General features: G+C 36.4%; 1 protein-coding gene across 6 annotated transcripts; it reads left to right on the top strand.

The window, feature by feature from the left end:
* Nucleotides 1–5003: 5003 nt before the first annotated feature.
* On the top strand, nt 5004–23121 carry LOC149024560 (vacuolar cation/proton exchanger 3-like). 6 transcript variants are annotated; one of them, XM_089144796.1, is made up of 14 exons: nt 5004–5348; nt 5452–5523; nt 12845–12874; nt 13156–13392; nt 13479–13546; nt 13670–13698; nt 14344–14540; nt 14644–14856; nt 16477–16608; nt 16913–17029; nt 17122–17175; nt 20105–20221; nt 21274–21370; nt 22492–23121. In XM_089144796.1, the coding sequence occupies exons 3-14, from the start codon at nt 12848–12850 to the stop codon at nt 22512–22514; spliced, it is 1311 nt and encodes a 436-aa protein (XP_089000922.1). In that variant the 5' UTR covers nt 5004–5348; nt 5452–5523; nt 12845–12847; the 3' UTR covers nt 22515–23121. The 6 variants fall into 6 exon arrangements, with proteins under 6 accessions (XP_089000922.1, XP_089000921.1, XP_089000919.1 ...); XM_089144795.1 differs by having other exon boundaries at nt 12750–12874; XM_089144793.1 differs by having other exon boundaries at nt 5006–5344; nt 12750–12874; nt 13123–13392.
* Nucleotides 23122–24665: the final 1544 nt, after the last annotated feature.

Here is a 24665-nt window from a genome sequence, read left to right as displayed (position 1 = left end):
TTTTATTGTTCATGATTATGTTATCGTGTATGTGGGAGGCATGGCCGCTCGATCCTTGATCCTCGGGCTGTGGATCACATTCCCGGGTATGCCAGATAGGATACCGGCTGGGTGGATGTGACACTGGCGCTATCCAAATCCTCTGTAGCCTTCCCAAGCTTCTTCTCGAGTGATCTGACATTTTCCTTAGTTTTTGAAAGGAAGTTTTGGATATTGTAATCATTTCTTTTCATTATTGATTATTAAATACTTGAACTTTTTTATTTCTTGTCCATTTAATTTTACTTTATCATGTATTGTATAGAATTGTCACTGAACCTAGATCTTGTGGTGTATCACCCCCACGGATATTCGGGTATGACCGGATCTGGCTGGGTGGGGTGTGACACAATTCTTAGATAGCTGAATGGATTTTCCCTTCAACCATCTTCCTCCTCCCCCTCGACAGAAACTATTGACCACCTTTGGCAACTACTACACCCCCTTCCCTATTGGCGACCACCGCCCTCATTTTCCCCCTTTTGGAAATCACCCAACACCATATTACTTTCTTCTCCATAAAATAATAGAACAATTTATAAATAATTTTTTTACTTGTGAGTCCCTTAAGTGAGGCAAAAACTCTTGTTGCCTTTCTTAAATAGAAAAAATTACTTGTGATTCACTCCAATATTACTAGTTAGTCACACATAATATAATCACTTAGAGTCTATTAAGTAATTCAAAATTTGAAATTTATATGACAAAGCTACCCTTGTATGATGTGTTATGTGACCAAACTACTCCCACTATTCTCACAGTAGCTGCCCTCATGCCCAATCCTTAGGTGTGGCGAAGGAAGTCTCCCTTCAGCCATCTTCTTCTTACAACTTATTGGAAACCATCTACCATCGCTACAAACCACCACACCCCTCCAACCGGCCACCACCGCCTCAATTTCTGTCGAAAATTGACCAAGTTTTCCCACGGCCACTTACTGTTAATCCCGTTATTTTTCTTGCTGTAGTAAGAGATCGAGCTTTAGATCTGGTTTTGAGGAGAAATTCCCATGTTGATTTGCATAATTTTTTTTATTAATACATCATCGATTGTGTTTCAACACTATGAATGGAGCACATACTCTTATAGTCTTATCTTCTTCTTCTTCTTCCTTCTTCTTTAAGGTCACTGAGGGAAATAATTGTCTTTGCTATTGTTTTGATTTGATACCCAACGTTGGTAATCTCCTCAAGTTGGGAAGTTTAATTTTTCCCGTGTAAAATGTATAGAAGAAGCAACTGGAAAGCATGAAGGTTGCCCTAACCACCGTTTGGTTTGAGTTGTTCTCTTAACGTCGACCCTTGACTTGAGTAAGTTTCCTGGAAGTTTCCTGCATGTGTCGTGCGTTGAACACTTAGGTTAGAACTTGGAAGATGCTGAACTGTATCATCCAAAATCTTCATTCTTTATTCATTCTTGAAGGTGTGGCTAAACGATAAGTCTTATATTATTTTTACATTATTAGCAACTTAATTAGAATAAGACGACAAGTTACATCATGCAGTGTTCTGATCAACAAGCTAGAAATCATAATTTCATTCACCCAGGCAGGAAAAAAAATGAATTTAAAATCATCAGAAAAATAAAAATCATCTTGAAGATTTGAAATTCGTTTCTGTCAGAGAAGAAGTGGATCAAATTTAATGTTTTGTCATTCAAAATTTCTCTCATCTCACCAACTCGATCGATAGCTAGTTTGAAAATCAGTGTTTTCATTTATTCCATTATAGAGCTCCATTTGTATTGGGTTTGAGGTGGTCAGGTGGACAACGCACAAGCACAATGACAACACAGAGAGGGAGAGAGGCAGCCATTTACTATTATTTGACCCAGTCATAATGGTAGAGCTAATGGAAATTTATAGTTTTCTCAAGGGACCAGATAGTGATTGAAGTTTCCAGCTTTTTCTCTTTCTACTCTTCTTTTAAGGGTCAATTGTTTGCAGTTGACACTTAATTGAATGTTTCTTGTGAATCTTCTATGCTTTCCTGCTACTCTTTGTTTCCTTCATTTTGCCTTTTCTTTCTCCAAGTACCTAAATGGGAGAGCACACCAAAACAGTTCTAACCAAAACGTAAAATGCCAAATTATCTTCCCTTATCAAAATAAAAATTATTCTTAGAAAAAAAAGTCTTTCTTTTTTCTTTTTTCATATCTTTCTTCTTTGTTTTAATTATTTTTTTTAGTAGATCCCATTTCATCTCATACGGATTTTACTTTTTGGACCTAAAATATCAGTAATACAAGGATAAAATTGGTATTTCTTACAGTATTGTCTTTTTAATTCTAGGACAAAAAATACATTAAACATACAAACATAACGGTTTCTTAACACTGTTAAAAGTGACAAGGACAATAGTAATTTCATAAAAAGTAGGGTTCCTTTAGTAATTAAGTTATGGTATAGGGGAACAATAGTAATTATTCCTATTTTCTAATTTGGGTTTTAATATATATGTGCTACAACTTTGATTGTTAATGACAAGAAATTACAATATTGGTAATTGTAGAGGATGTGAATCCCACCATGTTCTTGTTGTTTAATTCCCAACTTTTGAAATGATTGATAACATCAGGCTCGCAAAAACATTTGCACGTCGATTAGTCTCGCAAATGCCATGAGTGATTCTACATTCTTTAAACCGATGACACAAGTCTAGGATGTCCTTGACCAAACAAAAAGACTCACAGTGAATCTAAAAGCCGCCATTAATCATCTAAACAACACTTAAAAGAGTCGGAGCAGAGTTCCACTTAGTGACACCCTCTAGCCGAATGCATTGACAAGCCTCAAAGAATGCCTTTCACTTCACAAAGAACAATATTCGTCACGGGAGCGCTACCCACCATAGCTAAGATGACGCCGCCCATGTGGGTAGGGAAGGAAATAAAGTTGCTGATTGGTGCTCGAGAATGGTCCTTCCGTTGGATAATAATTCGTTGATTATTCAAGACCCTTCTGTAGATCTGAAGGAGTTACTTAGGGCAAATCTACTGCCAATCTACTGCCTAAGCCAGTGTAGTATTTTTTTGTTCTTTTTTGGGTCTTGTTTTGACCCCGTATTCTCACTACCAAAAAAAAGAAAAAAAAAAAAAGATGACGCCGTCCCTTTGATTGCTGCGAAGCATGCCATATCATCCGCCTCTGAGATAGAAAACCATCCATGTTAAGGACTAACCACTTCGTAGGAGGAGGAAGCCAATATTGTGTGGAGCTTTGCTAGTGAATAATGTAGCGTTGAATACCCCCAATAGGAGAGGAAATCTCTTGGTGCCTTCCTAGTGTTGTCTACAATAAAATGAAATCCCAATTTTTATTTTATTATTATTATTTTTTTCCTCCAACCAACTGTCAACTTTGAAAAATTTTCAACTAAAAAATTAAAGTGTTGAGACCAACTTAAATGAGAATCTTAGATGAGAGATACTATGCCAGATCCGTGAATCTAGCTAGAAAGTAATATAATCCTTATTTACCAAAAAAATAAATAAAATAATCCTCCAATCATGATTCACGTCTTTCTTAATTATTATTATTTTTTATTTAATTAGGAAAAAGACATATGCTTAGCACTACGCGTTGCATATCTAATTTTGGCATGTTTGTTTATGAACCATCCATATCCACATTCTTCGATTCAAAAGTGGGGAAAAAAATTAGCCATATTAGCTACAACAAATAAGAAATTAAGAATTAAGAATTAAGAATTATTTTATGTTTTTGGTAAATTACAATGGTAAATGATTTCATGCGACGTGATTACATGATACTTTTATTTTTTAAATAGAGAAATAAAAAACTAAACTTCCTATTTATATGACATAGCTATCCCATTCTAGAAAAAGAAACAAAGAAAGAAAAACAGTTTGACCTAACCTTTCCGTTGCCCATTTCTTTTTTCTACAATTTCGGCCCATTTAGTCATAAACCCTGAATTCTATAACGCGTTTTTGATTATTTTAATTTTTTAAAATATCTGCAATACTAATAATAATAATGTAGGCAAGTGTCCTAGACCGGTGGCTCAACCCAGTTGTTTGAACCAAACCTGTACCAGTTTGATTTTGAGTTTAAGGGTATCACAAAATTCACAAAATTCAAAATTGAATTGCTGCTTTGATGCACTGATGGAAACCAAATTCAATCAAAAAGCTCTCTAGAAACGTCAGAAGTAACTTAATTTATACTTATGAATCAATTATGAAAGTGATATGTAACCACACAATAATGATTTTTTTTTTTTTTTTTGTTAGAACAATAATGAGTTGGTTGATTTCATCAATAGATGGTGATTTGCTTACTCAGTATATACTTAGCATAATCCTTTTCAGTGGCTGAGCTTTCGAAGGGCCCTCGATTTTTTGAAAATTTTCTAGCGAGACTTCTTTTGGTGAGCCATGCTTAGGTATAACCGCTACACCTACATCCAATACCTGGATAGAGGGGATGAAGGAAACTTTAATTTGAACAATTGAATTAAACGGTTCAAATTTATAACCTCTGTAGGGTTCCCATCCAGCTAGCCGTTGGTTATAGGTGCAGTAGCTGCACTGAAGCAAAATCCGCATTCCATATCTGAAATACTAGCACTTAGCATCTCCTGATTGAGAAAAATTTTAACAATTGGGACAATAAGTAGAAAGGTCATTGTCAATAATTAGCTTTTAGCTTTGACTCGACTCTCCCATGCTAACGCGTTAGGATCATCTACCCATTATGGCAGAAATCTGTGCCGAGACTCGTGTGAGGGAAATCAAAATTTAACAAAATTGAATGGTTCAATAAAAAAAAAACCATTTTGAACGGTTGGACTTGATTTGGTTTGGTTTGGTTTGATTTGATTTTAAATGTGTAGATAATTAATTGAAAGGGAACTCAACCGACAAATATGCCCAAGTCAGAAACCCCAACTCAACGCGGAGCAGGAAAAATTAAAAAAGAAAAACTAAAAAAGGAAGGCATGGAAAGGGAAATAATAGAATTACAAAAATAACGGAAAAAAAAAAAAAAAACGATCAGAGGAGCAACGAATGGTAGAGAAGGAAGAGTGATGTGTGCGTAAACGAAGAAGACGGAGAAGTCAAGAGACGGCAACAACAATAAACTCTACAAGACAACCAATTCTTTGATTTCGCAGGATTTGATGTCTCTGCTACAAACATTTTAACTTCTCACTTTCATCTCTACCACCTGCGCCACAATCCACAAACCAGAAAAAAAAGGAAAAAAAAAAAGGGTTCTTTCTTGCTCTTCTGCTTGCTCTTCTGCTTGCTGCATTAAATCCCTCTTTCTGTAAAATATCTTGTAGGTCTGTATTGATTCTTGTTTCCTGTCGTTGTCTTGATATTTATTTTTGTGTTTATTTTTTATTTTTTCCTTTTTCTCTAATGGTTGATTTGGTTTTCTTTCAGCATTTGGATGCAGGGGCTTTCTCTTTGTATCATCTCTAGTAGAGACAAATCGATCGAAATTATTGCATTCAGGTATTGCAGCATCATTCGAAATTACAGGCTTTCTTTTCATCAGTTTCACTATAATCATCTTGACCATTTTTAAATGTTTCTGAGGAGTAGAACTTCTTTCATTGCTTGAGGCTTTTAAAAAATCATCTCATTTATACCCTTCTTCTTTCTCGTCTTTTTCATTGTCAAGATTTGGATGCTGAAATTATTCATTCAAATGCTATAGGGGGGCGAAGGAGAAAACTATTTTTTTTTTTATTCTTCCTTCTTTTTCGGATCTATCTGTGATTAAACCCATTTGTCATTCATTATTTTCCAAGCTGGGTGATTAGTCTCAATTTTTGGTTGATTCTTGTCTTTCTTTGTCAACCCAAAGTGCCTTTGTACTCGATGTAACCATATCAACTGCTTGGTGCTATTTCTCGATTCATTATCATTTTCAATCCATTTTTGTAGTCCTTCCTTCCCACTTTTTAGCCTTTTGTTGGGCAATATTCCTGCATCCCACTCCTAATATTGTTATGGTAAGTGCCCTCTTCACGGCCATTCCTCAAATCTTTACTAAGATCCAATTACTCTGACATCTATATGTATAAAAAATCAAGTTTATGGTTGATCTGCCCTCCCAATTCAATTTATTCGCTACCAATTTCATTGAATTTTCCCACTTCTTCTGTTCTCTCTTGTGGTCGTTTTGAGATTGGAGTCTATCAAAAGTAAGTAGGATTGTCTGAGTCTTCTTATTTATATCCATATTACTCTACCATATCCATAGTGTTGTACGCTGGATCTGTCTTAGCTATGCTATATACTTCTTGTCACTGAAAAGTGAAATTAGCCTTAAGCACTGCAAGTTAGTTTATTTTTGTAAGAGGTACATAGCAGTAACACAAGTAACCAAGATTCTGAGGGGAGGGACAGACTTTGCTTATAGAGTCTATAGTAGGCTTAGTTCCTTCTATTTATAAAGCCTAATGTTTGTAAGTTACAATTACTAATGCCATCTATCTTTTATATCCTCTTTGTTCTCCAGTCAATCTCTTGAGAGAGAGAGAGAGATATGAGTGCTGTTGAATCACAACAGGCTCTGCTTATAGGGTCTATAGTTGGCTATTCCCTTCTATTTATAATGTTTCTAACCTACAGTCATAGGTGCTATCTATTTATCCTAGCTATCTTCTTCCCACTTGAATCAATCTCTTCTTCTACTGGTACTGTGAGGCTCCAACAACACTTTTTAAAGTCTGATTCAACTCTTAGTCGCCACGTGAACCTCATGTGATGACACAATTCCTATAGGAGAGCTGCTGCAGGCCTGAAATTCAGGTTCCCTGCGCAGATTCTGCAACAACTTCAGATTTCAATGACTCTGTTATTAGTCAAGGAATTGGCTAATTTTTGGAGCAAAAATTCCTAAGGTTGGAATGAAGGTTGTGCTTGGTGCATTGGTCAAAGTGCTCCCTTTCTGAACACTTGGTCACGGGTTCAAGCATGAAAACAGGGGTAAGGCTTTGTACCCCTGATGATCCCCAGACATTGCTAATTGCAGGAGCCTTGTGCACTGTGTACCACATTTTCTAAATCCCTGTTAACATTATCTTCACTTGATTTAAGTGTGGATTTGTTCTGCTGGCTGGTATGGTTTTTATTCCCTTTCTAATTCAGAGTTTAGTTTCTGAATTCGGTGTCCTACTGATATTTCTTCATCCTGCCATCAGTTTGAGATAAGATTCTTGGATATCTATTTTGGTAGGAACAAGACCATACAAGTTGTGTAACTGCTATCTCTAGACCTGCATCTGTAGTGTTTTGACTTCTGTTGAATGTGGGATTTGTATATCATCTTGGTATCTTGGGACTAGGTTAACTATAGTGTACTGTAGCCTTACATTAGATAAAATTTCCAAAGGATAAAGTGGTGGAGCTATAAAGGAGAATATCTGTTGCTGGTGAAATAGTCAAAAAAGGAAGTTGATACTTTGATGGAAACCCTAATCTGTTGTAAAATGAGATGACTACTTGCCTTAAAAGGTTGCTAGATATATCCTTGGAAAATTAGGAAAAGCTCATTCATCTAGCCTGACTTGGTGGCTGGTTGATGATGTTTTGGCAGCCATCAAGGCAGAAACCTGTTGCTGGTAAAAATTTGAGCATAAAAGAGAAAAGCTGTGTGTAAGATAAAATGAGAAAGGAAGAATTGAGATTTTGATCGTTTTAGATGCACTAAAACTGAGGATGATGCATTTGATGTAGCTTCAAACGAATGACAGCTAATTTACCAAGATCTTTTGTGTAAAAATGTAGCTTCAAATGAATGACTGCCAATTTACCAAGATCTTTTGTGGAAACCAACTGGCAGATGGCACTAAGAAATGTTCTTTTGAAATTTCAGTTATTGGCTGGTGGGGTGATGTAAACTGTTTCTAAATATTCCCTAGGGCATAGAGTTACTTCGCCAAACCCTAGGACCCCTAATTTGAACCAGGGGTATTTTGGTAGTTTTACCAATTTTTGGGTGTCTTAGGTCTGGGTCCCATTGAGTCCAGTTTGTTGTTTGGACCCTAGATCTATTTTTATTTTCTCATTTGATTAGTATTTTGTGAGTTGTTGCAGAGTCCTTCTCTAGGTTTGATTTCCAGTTGTGTTAGGATCCCCTAATTTGAGTCTACTTTTATCTACTCGTAGAATCTTTGTTGGATCTCTCTAAAGTAAGTTATGATAAATCCTTGTTTATGTTAGTGGTTGTTAGTCCAGTCAAAGTCTTAACTAGACCTTGTAAGTCAGTTCGAAGTCAGTTAGGTTTCCTAATTAGAGTCTTATTTTGTTTCTTATTTTAAGGCTATAAATAAAGCCTCCTTACTCTGTAATTAACAAGTTGTATTGAATGAAATTTTGAGTTTGGAGGAAATAAAATCGTGGCTTCCTTGGGAGGGCCACGGCGGGTTTGTGAGTGCTTCTTCAAACAGCCTTCTTCAATTCCAGCAGCAATTCAACCATAACAGCAACCTTCCTTCTTCTCCAAGTAACTAAACATCACCCAGCCCCTTCCAAACCTTTCCTCCTCGTAACCTACCTGTGAGGCTGTGAGCCCCTCCTACCTTTCTTCCTGTGGCAGCAGCATATCCCTCTCCCTTTAGCCCTAGATTCCCTAAAGCACTTACCCCTCTCTTCCCCTTCTCTTATTCCTACTTTTAGCTCTATCAAAAGCCCTTAATCCATTCAGTTCTAAAATTTGTCCAATTCATCTTCAACCTCTAGAAACCCTAAACCTTAATTAGAACTATATATCTCCAACCCCAACTCCAATCATCCCACCCTTTTAGGATTAGCTTCCCCAATCCCTTGCCCACACTTGATCCCGACCCTGGCCCATTCCAAGAATCCCAACCCCCGTGGGACTCCTCAAATCTATCCTCGACCAACTAGGACTGACCTAAATATACTGGAACTGACCTTAAATTATAAATCTCCAACAATAGCCCTTCCCCAACCCTATTTGAACCCTAGAACCTCAGTTTTAAACCTAAAAACTTCACCTCCTTCTGCAGCAGCCTAACCCTAACCCTCTTCAAATCGACCCTTAAAACCCTTTAATCATAACCCTAAACCCAATCCCAGATCTGAAGCAGAAATTACAGCAAAATTCAAGCTGCAAAACCTGAAGTCCTTCGACCCTAGGCCTGGCCGAACCCTTCTAGGACTAATCTCAACCTTTGCAAACCCTAATTCCTTCAAGGATCCTTCAATTTAAGGCACCTACGGCCCTGGAACTAGAAGACTGCTGATTCCCTGAGAGAGGATCTTGAGGAGGGCCTATATCTAGGGCAACATCCTTACAAGTGAAACCCTAAAGTTTTGGTTCACATCAGGTTTTTTTTTTTCATATGGGTTCTAATGGGATGAAATCAATGATATGTAGTTGGTCCATGTGTAAACTCCAATTAGTCTCATGTGGGGTTGTTAGGTTTGGCTTTTAGGGGAAAAGGATTGGATTTCTAAAGGTTTCAAGGATACTTAACAGATGGAGGATGTAGGATAAGTTCCTTGAGATGGGGAACTAGGGTCCTCAGGTGCTAGAATGGGCTAAAACTTGGAGGAAATGTAGGTAATGATATAGCAATATGAGCCTTAAACTTTAGTTTGGTTTGGATGGCAAAATTGGAAGACATGCAGTTTCATGGTTTTTCAGGGAGTGCGAGAGTTCAAGAAAACATAAATACCCAGCAAATTAGGATCTAAGGTCAGTAAGGTTAGCGGGGATGATGTGCATAAGATTTGGGATAGATCTACCAGTTAGATTGGTTTAGAACTGACCTTGAATTTTGAGTGTATTGTTAAGTCCCAAAATTTAAGAGACTAAAAAAAAAGTGATAGGAGAAGGGGGATGGGGTATAGGATGCTAGAAACCTGGACGGGAAAGCCTTGTGGACCTGTAGATCAAGTAGAATGTCTTTGTAAAGGCTGTCAATTCAGCTACAACAAGGATCTTGGCTTGACTTCACCTAGAACGCGATGGAATTCACTTCTGTTGGGCCTTCTCTGACCAAAGTTGACATAAACCACTAGCTGCAGCAGCAACACAGACATTAAAGCATTCAAGGCTTGAGAAATCATATAATCTGAATTTTTCCCTCCAGGGGGTAGAAATATGGCTTAACAGCCTTACAAGTCATAATAGAAACATGAAATAAACTCCCAGAAGAAATAGAATTTGAAACCCTACTAGACCTAGGACTCCTACTAGATTTAAATGTCTTAGACTTAAAACTGAAAATAAAACATATAATAGTCTCATTCTGCCCTTATAGAATAAGTTAGGCAGATTTACCTAATTAGACCAACTAGTTGAATTATTTTCATACTTGGTCTAGACACTCAACACTCAACTTTTAGTTGCATAGACTAGCCCATTACTACGTAAGCCTATGGAACAAAGGGCCCAACATCCATATCTATCAATCACAGGTTGATTTCAAAGGAAAATATTCAAAATCGGCGCTGGTTCTACGCAAGATACTATTGAGTGATGAGGAGGTTAGAAGAGATGGAAAATCTCTATGACCTTAATGTCTTGGAAGGTTGCACCACTCTAGACATCAGATGTTGTAATATATGCAAAAAATTAGGCGCCTGAAGTGAAAGAAGATTGGAGGGTAAAAGTAGGCAAGACACACTCTCCAAATGGATCCCAATAGAAGTGTGGAAGAGCTTAGAGTTATGTGTCTATGTTGGCTAAATATTCTATTTTTATAAGGATTTGATTTATGAGCACAATGAAGACACTAGATGTATAAAGGAGAAGCACCATGGTTTCAATTTATATAAATAAAGATGATGTTCAAAGCTGAAGTAACCATAAAGACATAAAACTAATTAGGTATGCTAAATCATAGGAGAGAGTTATTGAAATTTTGCTTGAGATAAGAAACTAATATTATGGAAAACCAATTTGGTTTTATGCTAGGAAGATCCATGATGAAACTATCTACTTACTTCGGAGACTCATCAAAAGATTTAAAGATGATAAGGATCTCCATGTGGTTTTTATAAACCCAAAAGAAAACTTGTTACAGATTTCCTAGGAGTTTGATTTGATATGTGCAGAGAAAACTTGTGTTTCAATTTTCAAATAAATATGTGGACATGCTTATGTGATGATAAGAACGGTAGGAGATCAAGGCAATCAATTCCCACTTCCAATTGAGCTACATCAGGATTCAACTTCATACCCTTATTTTTACTTTTTTGCTCTTGACATAGATGATTTGGCCAGTGACATTTAAGATTAGGTCCCTTGGTGTAAGCTTTTTGTTAATGATATTTTTTTGGTGGATGAAACAAAAACAGGGATTTAGACCAAGTTGGAACCATGCAAATTGCCAAGTTTTTACGTGAGTAAAACTAAAATACTGGCCTTATTTTTTGGTTCTTTTGGTATCCAATAAACCAAACTCCAATTTAGAAAATTAGGGTCTTGGGGATCAGGGTTTCTCGTAGAAATTAAGGCTTGGGCTAAGGTTGTAAGGATTGAGCATCAGGGATGTGGAAAGGTTACTTCAATCCAAACATTGGCTGAAACTGATGGATAGATTATGAGCTGAAAGTTAGGTCTTGCAAACGTCTTCCTGATGAAAATTGGTAAACCAAAACTAAGTTTCTGCTGTCAGTTTGCAACCAGATTCAGATGGCTTTGTTAGGAAGGTTTATGGGATTCGAAGGGGATGAAGATCTATAGGTTGGATGGGCTGGCCAGAATCTTCTCAAGAGACACATTACTGGTGATATTCTAGAAGATAGGAGAGAAAAAGTGAAAACTTACAAACTTTATTCTTTGTGGATGTAGTCCATTAATGGAAGCAGCCCCAAGTTGGCAATAATTTCAAACACAGGCTGATTCCACAGCCTCAACGGGAGTTCAGGTTTTAAACACAAAATATTAATAAATAATAATCTCTTGGACTTTGAACACCAACCACAAATAGGAACTTGGACTAGAAACACCCAGGAGCCAACCAATCTAGACTTTAAACAGTAATCGAAGGTTTCTGTCAGAGAAGGGAAACACCTGCCAGATTGCAACCAACAATTTCAATAATCAAATCTGTGTTCAATAACAGCCCCTATTATCAACCTTATGTAAAGGACTTAAAAGTAGACTTTTGCTCTAATAAGGAAAGGCCTAACCCAATCCTTGACCAATTAGGTACTTTTACCACTGGTCTGTTTCATCGTTAGTTAGTCTTATAAATGAACCAATAATTTCCTCTTGTTATGTTGTCTCTTCATTCTGCCATACCTTTCAAATTGATGTTCTCTCTTTTGATTTTGTGTGTGAGATTCAGAAATTAATAGGATTTCATCCTTGGACCAAGCATCAATTTTATGATATCTTTCTTGACAATATCTTAGCACCATCATAAACATTCTTGGAAAGCTTGCTTTGAAGTTTGAGCCTTAAAATATCATATGAGTTTCATCCTTAAACTTTTGGGAGTGGTGTTACCTAAATTTGATTATTTTAATGTTTAGTTAAGTGATCTTGCTTACTTCTGTTCCCCCCCCCCCCCCAACCAAAAAAAAAAAAAAAAGGTTGGAGACAGAGCAATTGTATATTAGTGTGATTGATTTACGATTATCTATTACGCACAGAAGTAAAAGCGGAATCTGTTTACGTAATTTGAATTTTCTTTTCTTTCTCTCATTTTTAATTTAATATCCACTTACTGGAGACAATCCACTGTACTTAGTCCTCCCTTTGGTTCTGGAAAACTGAACTGTGGATGTCCTTTCGCTTCCGTTGATGCTCGTGATTGGGAATGGGTTACGCTTTGTTCTTGAGTAGCAAATGGACAAGTCATCAGAAACATATCAGGTTCATTCTCATTTCATTGTCTCTTTCACTTTAGTTGTAGCAAAAATTTAAATTTCCATAGAACTCCATTAGGTTGACCATTTCAATTTTTTTTCTCTTGGCTGCATCTTTTTCTCAATGAAAAAGAGAGGGTGTTAAGAGATGCAAAACAGTAAATTATGATTTCTTCTTATTAGAACATATCGTTATAAGTTGTAAAACTCCCCCGTTCTCATGTCCAACCCTCCTTTTTTTTTTGTTTCCTCCAGAAGCTTTCTAATGGAAGGATATTGATGGCACAGATGGAATCAATAGATGAAAGAGCAGTGCTTGAATTTGAGGATGAGAGCCTTGTTAGCCCCACTTCATTTGCAATTCAACATGGATCGATTTCAGGAGGTCCACAAGCCCATGGTATTAGGAATATGAGGAACAGAGTGTTCAGGAGCCTAAAGGTTGTAGTATTCACGACCAAAATCAATTTACTTATGCCTTTTGGCCCTCTGGCAGTTATCATCCATAATTTGACTGGTCATCATGTAAGTTGTGCTTCTTTATATTGGTGTGCTCAGTAGGTTGCCATACATATTCTGTGTTTTGATGCATTTCTTCCAATGGACTGTAGGGTTGGGTGTTCTTTTTCAGTCTACTGGGTATTACTCCTTTAGCTGAACGTTTGGGTTATGCTACAGAGTAAGGATTCACATAGTCTACCTAGTGAGATCTTGTATAAGTTTTTCCCCTTTTAAAATTTTGCTATATTGCAACATGACAAGGGACATTTTCCTAAAGTAGTCGATTTTCTCTCTGATGCAGGCAGCTCGCATTCTATACTGGAGCTACTGGTAAGCCTTAGGTTGTGTAAATTTAAAGATGAGATATAGAATTATTCTACTTTAAAGCACACCTGGTATCTCATTTATGTAAAAAATGAGAGAAAAGAACCTAGTTTGGATTATTTTCGTTTGGTGGCCTCGGTTTAAGTTAGCTTTTAAGCCCTGTTTGATTGTAGGGAGATTTAAGTGTGCTGAGAAAATGCTGATTTGGCACTTTAAAATTCCACGCCAACTTTGTTTGGTTAATATGCGGTCGTATACTTATAAAAGCTCAGGGAACATCAGCTGCTTTGTCTACTGATCTGACATTTCAAAATCTAATACCGCTCGTATCGGCGTCCCACAAAATTAGTGGGACTTTCTTACTGTTCATGGTAAAATTAACTTTACCTCAAGATTTCAGCAATAATAAACCCCATCAATATGTGGGTTCCATCTTCCCAACAATCTGATCCCTCTTTCCCCTTTAAACAGGTAGGGCCTTTAAGACATGCATGGTCTGTCCTTGTTCTTTCTATTATTGGATTATGCATAGTCTGTTTACAATGCATGTGCTCGTGTTTAGTTTTTTGGCTTACATTTTGTATCCAATGGTACCAGTTATGACATCTCTAGATTTGCTTTTAATGTGTTGTATTGTATTGGAACATGCAGTTGGGGGTCTTTTAAATGCAACATTTGGAAATGCAACAGAATTGATAATATCAATTTATGCACTGAAACATGGAATGTTGCGCATTGTTCAGCAGTCACTATTAGGTTCAATTTTGTCAAACATGTTGCTGGTGCTTGGTTGTGCATTCTTCAGTGGTGGGATCGTTTTCTGTAAGAAAGAGCAGGTGTTTAACAAGGTAAGAATTTTAAATTTCTCTCTCTAAATTTCCATTTGCTCCAGTATCCCTGTTGCAATTCTTGAAATATGCAATGGTTATACCTTTAATACTTTATGAGCAGGCAACTGCTGTTGTGAATTCGGGGTTGCTGTTGATGGCAGTCATGGGCTTATTATTTCCAGCTGTCCTCCACTACACGCACACTGAAATAGAGTTTGGAAAGTCAGAACTAGCCCTTTCAAGGTTTAGCAGCTGTGTTATGCTTGTGGCATATGCAGCGTATCTTTTTTTCCAGCTGAAGAGTCAGAAGAATCAATACATTCCAGTTGATGAGGTTGGTCTCTTTAATTATTTCCCCCTGTATGCTATGTTTGTTCTCGTTATATTACCATAACCTGCTACATATTTTGAATATGACAAATATAGTCAACTTCCATGAGAAACATTGTGCCATAGTTCACTGGCACTTTTGGCTTGTTTTCTGGATTTTTGCCACAAATTGACCAGGACTAGATCCTCTTTGATGCAGTTAAGGTTAGAACCAGAGTTGAGAAAGGGTATAAAGAAGGGTGGTGAAGCAAGATTTGCAATCAGTTGTCTGGATTTTAATCATACTGCAACTACTGTTGGCAAGCACAAAAAAAAGATTCAGCAAGATGCCCAATCCATATCTGGAAAACAAAAAACCAATACTCTATAGAAAGAAGAGGGGAATCTGCAGCAGTTTGCTTGTCTATATTGTTACACTTTTAATGAATTAACTAATTGTGGATGTATGTTCCTACAGAGGGTGATTGTACAGAATGCCCAATCCACATCCAGAAAACAAAAACCAATAGTCTATAGAAAGAAGAGGGGGTCTGCAGCAGTTTGCTTGTCTATACTGTTACACTTTTAATGAATTTTACTAATTATGGATCTATGTCGCTACAGAGGGTGGTTCTACAGCAGCTGCAACCAGGCCCAAACATAATCCAGAGACATTTTTATCTAACCTTGAGATGATACAGCTCTATACTTTGCAGGCACTAATCAAGTAAAAATTGACATTCAAAGAAAGCCCCTGAGGGCTTGACAGTGCCTCTGACCCATGAGAGGCTTAAAACTTTTGATATAATACCCAAAATCCCCTTCAGAAAAGAAAATTCAGGAGCTAGGACTTAGTCTTCAAACGAAGAATGGAAGAATCATTGTTGAATGCAGTAAAGCTCTTTTTTTATAAGGGTTATAGCTCTAAAAGAAGCAGTCAGTGGAGCTGACGGCAGTTGAAAATATTTAGCAGGGTATAATTGTAGAACAATAACAAACCTAGCATACTTCTGGAAATATTAAAGGGAGTCAAGAAACCAACCTCATTGATTGGCATGTATGGATTCTTGTGAGTATTCAGCTGAAATACAAGATACATCTGCTAACCTTGAAAGGGTCAACTCTGAAGTCTGAACTCTCAGTGTGTGGGTAGTGGAGGACAGCTGGAGACGTGAAGCCCATCACTGCCATTCACAGCAACTCCAAGTTCACAAATGAATCATGATTACACCTTTACTTCTTGACGAGCATGCAGCTGCTGTTGTGAACTTGGGGTTGCCAGTGAATCAGTGATGGCAGCCATGGGCTTATGCTTTCCAGCTATCCTCCAATACACGAACCCACAGTGAGAGTTTGGAAAGTCAGAGTTAGATCACGCTTGTGGCAAATGTGCCCTATCTTGTTTCTCAGCTAGAAATAACAAAAATCTGTACATGCCACTCAATGAGGTTGGTCTCTTCAATATTTCCAAAAGTTTGTTGTGTTTGTTCTTCTTATATAACTATAGCCTTCTAAGTATTTAGTATGTATGTGTCGGTTGACAATTTATTTATAGCTGTTTTATCAATTTCCTACTCAATTTATTTATTTTATCTTATTTGTTTTTTCCTGATTGTGGATTTCAATTTGATGAATGTGGGTCTAGGATGTAACTCCAACCGAGGGAAGCTCTGATGAAGAAGTCCCCGAGATCTCCATGTGGGAATCAATAATATGGCTTTCAATTTTGACTATTTGGATTTCAATCCTTTCTGAGTATCTAGTTGATACCATAGAGGTAATTCACCTTCCATTCTAAGCATCCCCTACTTGATTGGTTAGTTGAAACTGTGACAAGAAAATTTAGATCTCCTTAGCACATGATACATGCAAAGTATTACCTATATATCTTTAGGCGCTATGTAACTTATAGCATGATCTTTTCTCTGTGTTGTGTCTCCCAAATGTGGAGGATCTCATTCACAGGTTTTCTATTCTTCTATTTCTTTTGGAAACAAGAAAATTTGTGTAATAAAAGTAACTTTGGTTTAGTTTCTCTCCAAGTCTTGATTGTGTCCTTTTCTGGTTGAGTTGTTTTGCAGGGTGCATCTGCTGCATGGTCAATGCCAATTGCATTCATTAGTGTCATCTTACTCCCTATTGTTGGGAATGCTGCGGAGCATGCAAGTGCTATTATGTTTGCTATGAAAGACAAGCTTGTAAGTGCTTGTATGGATGGAAAATTTTCAGCTCGTTCATGTTAGAATCCAATTCCTTATACATATTTTTCTCTCTCTATATTTCTGTGCAGGATATTTCCATCGGAGTTGCAATAGGATCCTCAACTCAGATATCCATGTTTGGGGTAGGTATTAAAAATTGGAGCCTGATCATGCTGTAGGAAGTATTTACAGAAATCCGGAATGAAACCTAAGATTTAGCCACTTTTCTTCCTACTGGTATAATACCAACAGCAAGTTGTCTATAAAACCAGATAATGTCAAAACTCAAAAGCATATGTAGTGTCAACTCTGATATGCTATTTTACTGTGTTTCCGATTTGACGTAGTGTTTTGATTTCAATTCCTGCCGTTGGCCCTTTCCTTTTAAATTTTGCTGCTTTTCTGTTCTTTGGCTAAGAATGACTGAGTATTGTGGTCTGAATAAAACCCAAATTCTAGGTGTCTGGGTTGAGTAAAATTGTTTGCTTTGCTTTTTGGTGAGCTTCGAACTGAATTTTGAGATGGGAACATGAAGCCTGACTTTTTAGTTAGCCAATTTCAAAGTTTTAAGTATCATAATTGTATCCACCAATGTGTGTGTTGATTTTAGGCACTACAGTACTGATACAAACTTACATAATTATCAATTTTGTAGGTCCTATACACGACCAGCTATCGTTTATATTCATTGATAAACTTGATAAATATCTTATAAACTATATTAGTTTGGTCAATGACTCAAATCACTTACTTACCATGAACTCCAGTAAGGCATTGTATTGAATATATTTTTTTTCGAGCATATGATAGAGCCGCCACAAATTGGCTCACTTTGTTCACAGGCTTAAGAACATACGTCCCCAATTCTCTTAGAACTAATGTCCAAAGACAAGAAGACCGTTGTACCCTTACACAGAAGGGTTAAGATTAAGATGGAAAGACTTACCCCTTTTATATTCCCTCTTTTCTTTTTCTTTTTGTTTTCTTCTTTTTTTTTTCTTTTCTTCTCGTTCATCAAGATTGCTCTCTGGATAATCCTGCAAAAGTCTGAGAATAAGAAAGGGCTGAAAAGGTTGAAAAGCCTAAAACGAAAAGGCCTAAAACGAAAAGTCATTTAGGAGCTTCTTCTGCACCCCTTTCTACAGTGTGCTATTCTCTGTCTTGCTCCCTCATTCTTCTTCTTCTTCTTCTTTAGACATTGTTCCCTTTGTCCTGGACATGGTTGCAGTCTTGCAGCCCAAGAGAAACGAAGTGTCGTCTCTTGTCCCCAATCCTCTTTTAGTTGAGATCTATTATTCTGCTACCTACCCTAAGCGCAAACCCTTCTTTGAAATTTTGTAACCAGTATTCATTTTGGAGTGTGAAAATTGTCAGATCTTGTACCAAATTCTCTGCTAGAATCTATTTCAGAATTCTCAAAACTAATCTCCATCGCTGGTTCAAGGTTTTACATCACTAGAACTCATTTTAAGTGTGACCAAATCCCCAGAAATTTGGCCCTAACATATAGTGAATAGTGATGGAGGAGTAGAGAAAAGATTTCAGTGACTGGGTCAGCTTTGATTTCATCTCATCCACCCTGATGGGTCCGGCATGTGAGATCCAACAAAAGCAATCTCGATGGAAAGGCAAAGTTTGTGATGCAAGCTTAGTTCAATGTCTACCAAATGTTCTGCTCTTCTGTTTACCCAGTGAACCACAGAAAATGGATCTTTTGAAATCAAAGGTTCAATTGGCCGAGGATAAAGGATACGTGATAGTTGGAAGAGAATATGTTGGAGTTTGAATCCCTACTGCTTTTAGACATTCTGCCGAAGAGAGAAGAGGGGGGGGGGGGAACAGCTTGAAACTTGATTTGCAGCTGAATATCTTGCTTCAAAAACTAGTAAGAAGAAGAAACCATGAGAGAGATTCCAAGAAAAGGTTGTCAGGTTACGGTTCAGAGTTCAAGTTTAGAGCAGAAGAATCTGAAAGTTGCAAGTGAATTCAGTTTTTGTAGTTATGAACTCTTATTTGTTAAACAAAAGTATACATAGATATGCTGAGGAGATTCTAAGACAAAAGTGGAGCAAGATTTTTTGAAATGTTTCAAGTAGGTTTTTTTTTTTGGAGGATTTAAGCTCAAGGAGTATTAGGGTGATCTTGCATCCAAATAAGGGTAGTCTCGGAATTTAAAAAATACGATGATTTAATGAAAGTCACTAACAGATTGTACTAATCAACTAACAGATTGTACTAATCTGTCAAAAGCATGTCCAGTTATCGGGTGTGCGTGCATGTTAAATTTTGAGATGGAGTGTCAGCGAATAAAGGTTGCAATTTTGAGGTGTTTCAATCATTTACCTTTTTCTTTAAAGAAAATCAACTTGATGTTATTGAAAAAACCTCTCAGCAAAAATTGTTGGGGTAAGGCTGCATGGGGGGGGGGGGGAGCGAATTCTTTCTAGTGGTGAACCATGTTTTCTTTCTAAGCAGTGAGGTGTGTATCTAAACCCAAAATCTTCCCAAACAGGAAATGACCTTAGTACAGAAAAAAAGCTTTTATCTTTAATTACATGTGCACTTGTCTTCTTGTACTTTGTTCTTCTCATGTGCATATATATTTTAAAATATTATTTATTTATGGTGTTTTATGCATGAAAACCTCTATGCATTGCATCTCTCTAATAGTAGGATATTTCTCTTCAAATCACCTTTTTGATATGATAATCTTATATGATACTTTAAGCATTGAGCAATTATACTCTTTTCACTAGTTTGGTTTCAGTTTCCTCACTTATAGCTATACAAAACTGGTGATGTAAAGGAGAAATTTCCATAGATTATAAATGGTTCATATGAAAATAAAAAACAATCCAATAGAAAGATCATCGTGAACTTAATTTTGTTATTTGTAGAATTCAACGATAGTGGTGTATCCTGGACATCTAGACAGCAGTCCATGTTAGAACTTCTGATGCATTTACAAAGTTAGAAATTATAATTTGTTACATTTTATTTTTTCACATTTAAAAATATAAAAAAATCAATTTCTGTCAAGTATGTTTCAATTTTACTTTGATGTTACTGCAGATTCCCTTCTGTGTGGTCGTAGGATGGATCATGGGACGCCCTATGGATTTGAACTTTCAACTTTTTGAGACAGCCACGCTTTTCATTACAGTTTTAGTCGTAGCCTTCTTGCTGCAGGTTTGTTTCCATTGATTAAGAAAATGAAATTGTCTTTAAATTGATAGTAACTTTGCATTGGCAGATAAAGTGTATGTTTTTCATTGATAACTAGTCAAACTGTAGGACTTTTCTAGCTAAGAGTTTGTTTCTAAGATTGGTTACTCGATGAAAGCAAACAAAATATTGACCCAGCTACTTGCTACCGGCTCACAAATACTTTCTTTGGGTGATATTGTTTGTTTTTTTTGAATGGTAAACCTTATTGCTTTCTATTATAATTTCCAACATATTCCATTTTGTTCCCATTTCTCCTGCTGGAGCTTTTCAATTTGCACCATAGCACTCTGGTGCAGTTGCTGTTATAAATTTTAAATAGTCAACTAGATCTTCTATCGAAGTTCTTTCCCCACATTTTTCTTCCTTCATATATACATTCCTGCCTCCTGCACTTTACAGCTTGCATTCACCCCCCAAACTTATAGATTTCTTGCGATACTCCTGCTCTTATGGATTATCTACCATTAATATTTGTGCCATCAGCATTTATGTTCAGCATGAAATAATAATTTTAAGGAAATTTTTTTTCTTTAATCTCTACGTGTGACTTCCAAAGACCTTTTTTCTTAATGAAATACCAATTTCATACTTCTTTGTACAAGAGAAAATAGACCATAAGAATCTCTTGAGGCTCTTGGTGATGTTGTTCTTTTGATGTTTATACAAAGAGGTCAAAAGACTTTGATGTTAATTGTGGACTTTTGACACTATCAATAGTTGTGGCATTTTTGTTCATAACAGTCCATGATGTGGGTGATAATTGTAGGAACAATCTATTTGATTCGTGTCTTCCATTTCAAAAGGTAGGATTTGTCAAAATTTTAACAGATACAGTTAGATTTGAGGGTTTATAGAGGTAGATATTTAGTGCATAATTGGACATCAGATAGGCAGACATCCAAAATGTTGTGTTGTTTCTTGCCCCACCCCACCCCACCCCTTTTTTCCCCTAAATTTAAAAGAGTATTCTTGGGGCTTATGGACTATTTGTTTCGTGGTCGTCTTACTTGCAGGAGGGAACTTCAAATTACTTTAAAGGATTAATGCTCATTCTTTGCTATATAATAGTTGCAGCTAGTTTCTTTGTACATGTGGATCCTAAATCAGTTGGTGAGTTCCTTCTAAGATTATCAAGTGCCATATAGACAATCTGAGTATAAAATCAATCTTTCGATGATAGTTCTGTTAGGAAATATCATGTCTTTTCTACAATTTCTGTTTCCATGTATCGTGTTATTTTTTGCTGAACTACTTCAAACCTGTGGCTTGATTATAACTATAAAATTTCAGTAATCCATTTTTTTTTGGGTACAAAAATTGATTATCTGTATCATTAATATATTTGAGCTTACACCTATTGTTAAGTCTACCTGTTCAGGTAGTCTATTAAATAATTGAATCGAGTTTGCACGTTATTTTGTTTTCTGAACCAACACACCAAAGAATTGTTTCATTAACTTTTAATTATATTACGTTTCTGTTATCTTCTTAATTGTAAAACTAGGATTGAAGAAATAGAACCTGACTCATTAATTGGTTGCTCAGTTATTATTTGATCCAGAATTTGCTAAAAATCCCTTGGTGCCATCTGCTAAATTCTTGTGCAGCTTGGTTGATGGCAAATTTTAGCACAAAATTAAGTTTTGAATTTTCTGTTAATCTAAAATCAGTCTGGAAATAAACACTCCATGGAGTGGGGGTAAGGCTGCATTAATTTTGACCCTCCCCAGGCTCTATGCCGGCGGAAGCCTTGTGCACCCGGCATGCCCTTTTTTAGGGATTTGAGGATCAGGGAACTTACTGTTGCCAGTCAGGAGCCATTACCACTACAGGTTTCGTTTGTGGGTAATTCATTACAAATACTGTTGGCTCACATTAGGAAAAGTACCATCGGTGTTAGGTTAGGTTGAGATGTTCTGTGGCATGTCTCACTTCTCCTAATTTTTATATTCTTCTCCACTCATTTAAATCACAAGGGTTCTGTATATGAGCTTTTTCGGCTTTAAATTATCTTGAATATGTCATAAAATGTTTACCAGAACCTCTTAATAGTTTTGTTGTAATGACTATTTGCAGTTGTAATTGGTGTATAAAACGGAATGCGGACAGTATGATGTTTGTTTGCTTGATACCCTATGTTTCCATGTTTCCATTTTGATTCCTTGTTCGTTTGCGGTCAGATGACTCAATTAGAAACTGAAAATGAGTGTCATTTTTTTTCTTTCTTGCAGCGGATAAGGTTCCCGGAACATAGCGAAAGTGAAGGTAGAGCAATTTATTCTCAAAGATCAATGAAAGGGGTGGTGACCATCAAAGCACGAATGCATCGGATCCAATTAGATCTCTACAGTTTAAGAACCTGATTAGAAGGAGCAATTCATCCTCAAGATGTTTCCCAAAAGGTTCTGGTCCACTTCTAATGTTTAGTTCTTCGACCATATACATATATCAGTTATCATGATCCGGTCAAGTTTTTTCTGTTTTTGTGGAAAGAAAGGCATTCAGTTCTTGTCCATATGTTCATTAATTGAGAGTAGAAAGATGATGTAATTTACAAATCAACTTTTGCCCATGTTGAGTTTTCCTGTTCATACCCAAAAAGAAATGTTTTGGTATTCTCATTTAATCTCTCATGTAATATTTTACTACTAAGGGAATCCCTACCCAACCATTCCAGGCATTGGAGAGAGAGAGAGGCACATATCAAGGAGGTGAGAGAGGTGGTTGCATCAAAATATAATTATCATGATTTTGATAGTAATAGTTTTATTTTGATAATTATATTAAAATAGGTTAGTCCATCATATTTAATATGTAATCATGTTGAATAATGATTGGTTACTGTCATTTTCAAGCCTTTATTAACATTGCAATATGCAATAAAAAGTTGGAATTGAAATTGCATTATTGGCCACTTTCGTTGCCCAAATATTTAATGACAAGTGTCACCTCAATTTGAGTGAATTGAATTCTTTCTTTTTTCAGACATGTCGTGACTCGTGAGTTCTTCTTGTGGGTAGAGTAGAGACACTAATCCGGATCCTCACCCCATCGGGATAGCACAAAGTGCTTTCTGACGGGTTCCCGACCACACAAAGCAGTGGGGCCTATGGATGAAGATTTTAATTTTTTTTGGTTTCAAAAATGTTTTCCCGTGGGCCCCGTTTTAGCGGCCCGCGGGGGCCCGCGGGGGCGCCGCTCGGACTTCTTCAAAGATAAAACATCTTGGTTTCGGTATTTGAGTCTCGGTGATTTGGTTGTTATTGTTGGTCGATGAAATTTTATCCAAGTTTTAGTATTTTGATCTGAAATCTTGGGAATTAAATTATACATGAGGATTCAATTATAGAATGCCAATGATTGGTGAATGATAATTTAAATGTGTTAATATAGCTTAGGGTTTTCATGAATGTGAATTTATATATTTAAATTTGTAAAATTGATAGACACAAACAGAAGTTCATATCTAAAAGACCTTTGTGGGTTGTCGATTTTCAAATAGGTTGTCCAAAAAGAATAAGACAAATAAAATGCATAAAACCCATTGAATGAAATCTTGAACCTCATTTATAAGATGCTGATTATGTTAAACCCATCAAAAAGACTTCATTTTTTTTTTAATCTCTTTTTTTAATATACTTAGTTGCATCCAAATTTGACTTCTCTTTAAAAGTTGACTCTAAGGAATTGATCAAATGCCTCAAGGTATAATCAATGAAAGCGTGCCGACCATGTTGGTTGGGTAGCCGCCTCTAACAATCAAGTCGGTAGATGAATGTAACACAGTTGAGGAGTTGCATAAGCAAAGAAGAGGATAACAAGCATATACAAATTGCCTATGAGTAGATTTCAATTACTTTAAATGATGGAAATAAGTAGATGGTTTATATAGAATAACCTATTGATGGATGTTTGTTGGATCTCCCGTGCTGATTTTGATCTTCTCTTCGATTGATATGGAGTCCAGTTGATGTCAGTTTCGGCCTAATTTTCAGTTTCCTTAGGGCCTATTTGGTTACTTGAGCCTGGAGATTTCAAAAATCTAAAGATTTCAAATCTATGGAGTCATGATTCATAAAATTAATTGTCTGATTAGCCTGAATCTTTAGAGTGAAATCTCTAGATTCGTCTTAAATTATTTTTTATGGAATCATGGTTCAAATATTTAATGCTTTTATGGTAGGGGATGAAATTTCTTAGATTTCACCTCATATCCATAAATTTACAGATTCACGTTTTTAGTGTAAAAATGTGAATCTCTAGATTTCATGAATCCAGAGATGCACACAATCAAACAAGTATAAATTTCCCATTTGTGAATTTAGAGATTTGAAATCTTTGGATTCATGTAACTAAACATGCCCTTAATTGTTTTATATATTCTTTACACTGATTTCATTTTGAG

The sequence above is a fragment of the Hakea prostrata genome, chromosome 2, assembly GCF_041222555.1.
Source record: "Hakea prostrata isolate BN-2017 chromosome 2, UWA_Hpros_2, whole genome shotgun sequence".
Lineage (NCBI taxonomy): Eukaryota > Viridiplantae > Streptophyta > Magnoliopsida > Proteales > Proteaceae > Hakea > Hakea prostrata.
This window is presented reverse-complemented; position numbering and strand designations above follow the sequence as displayed.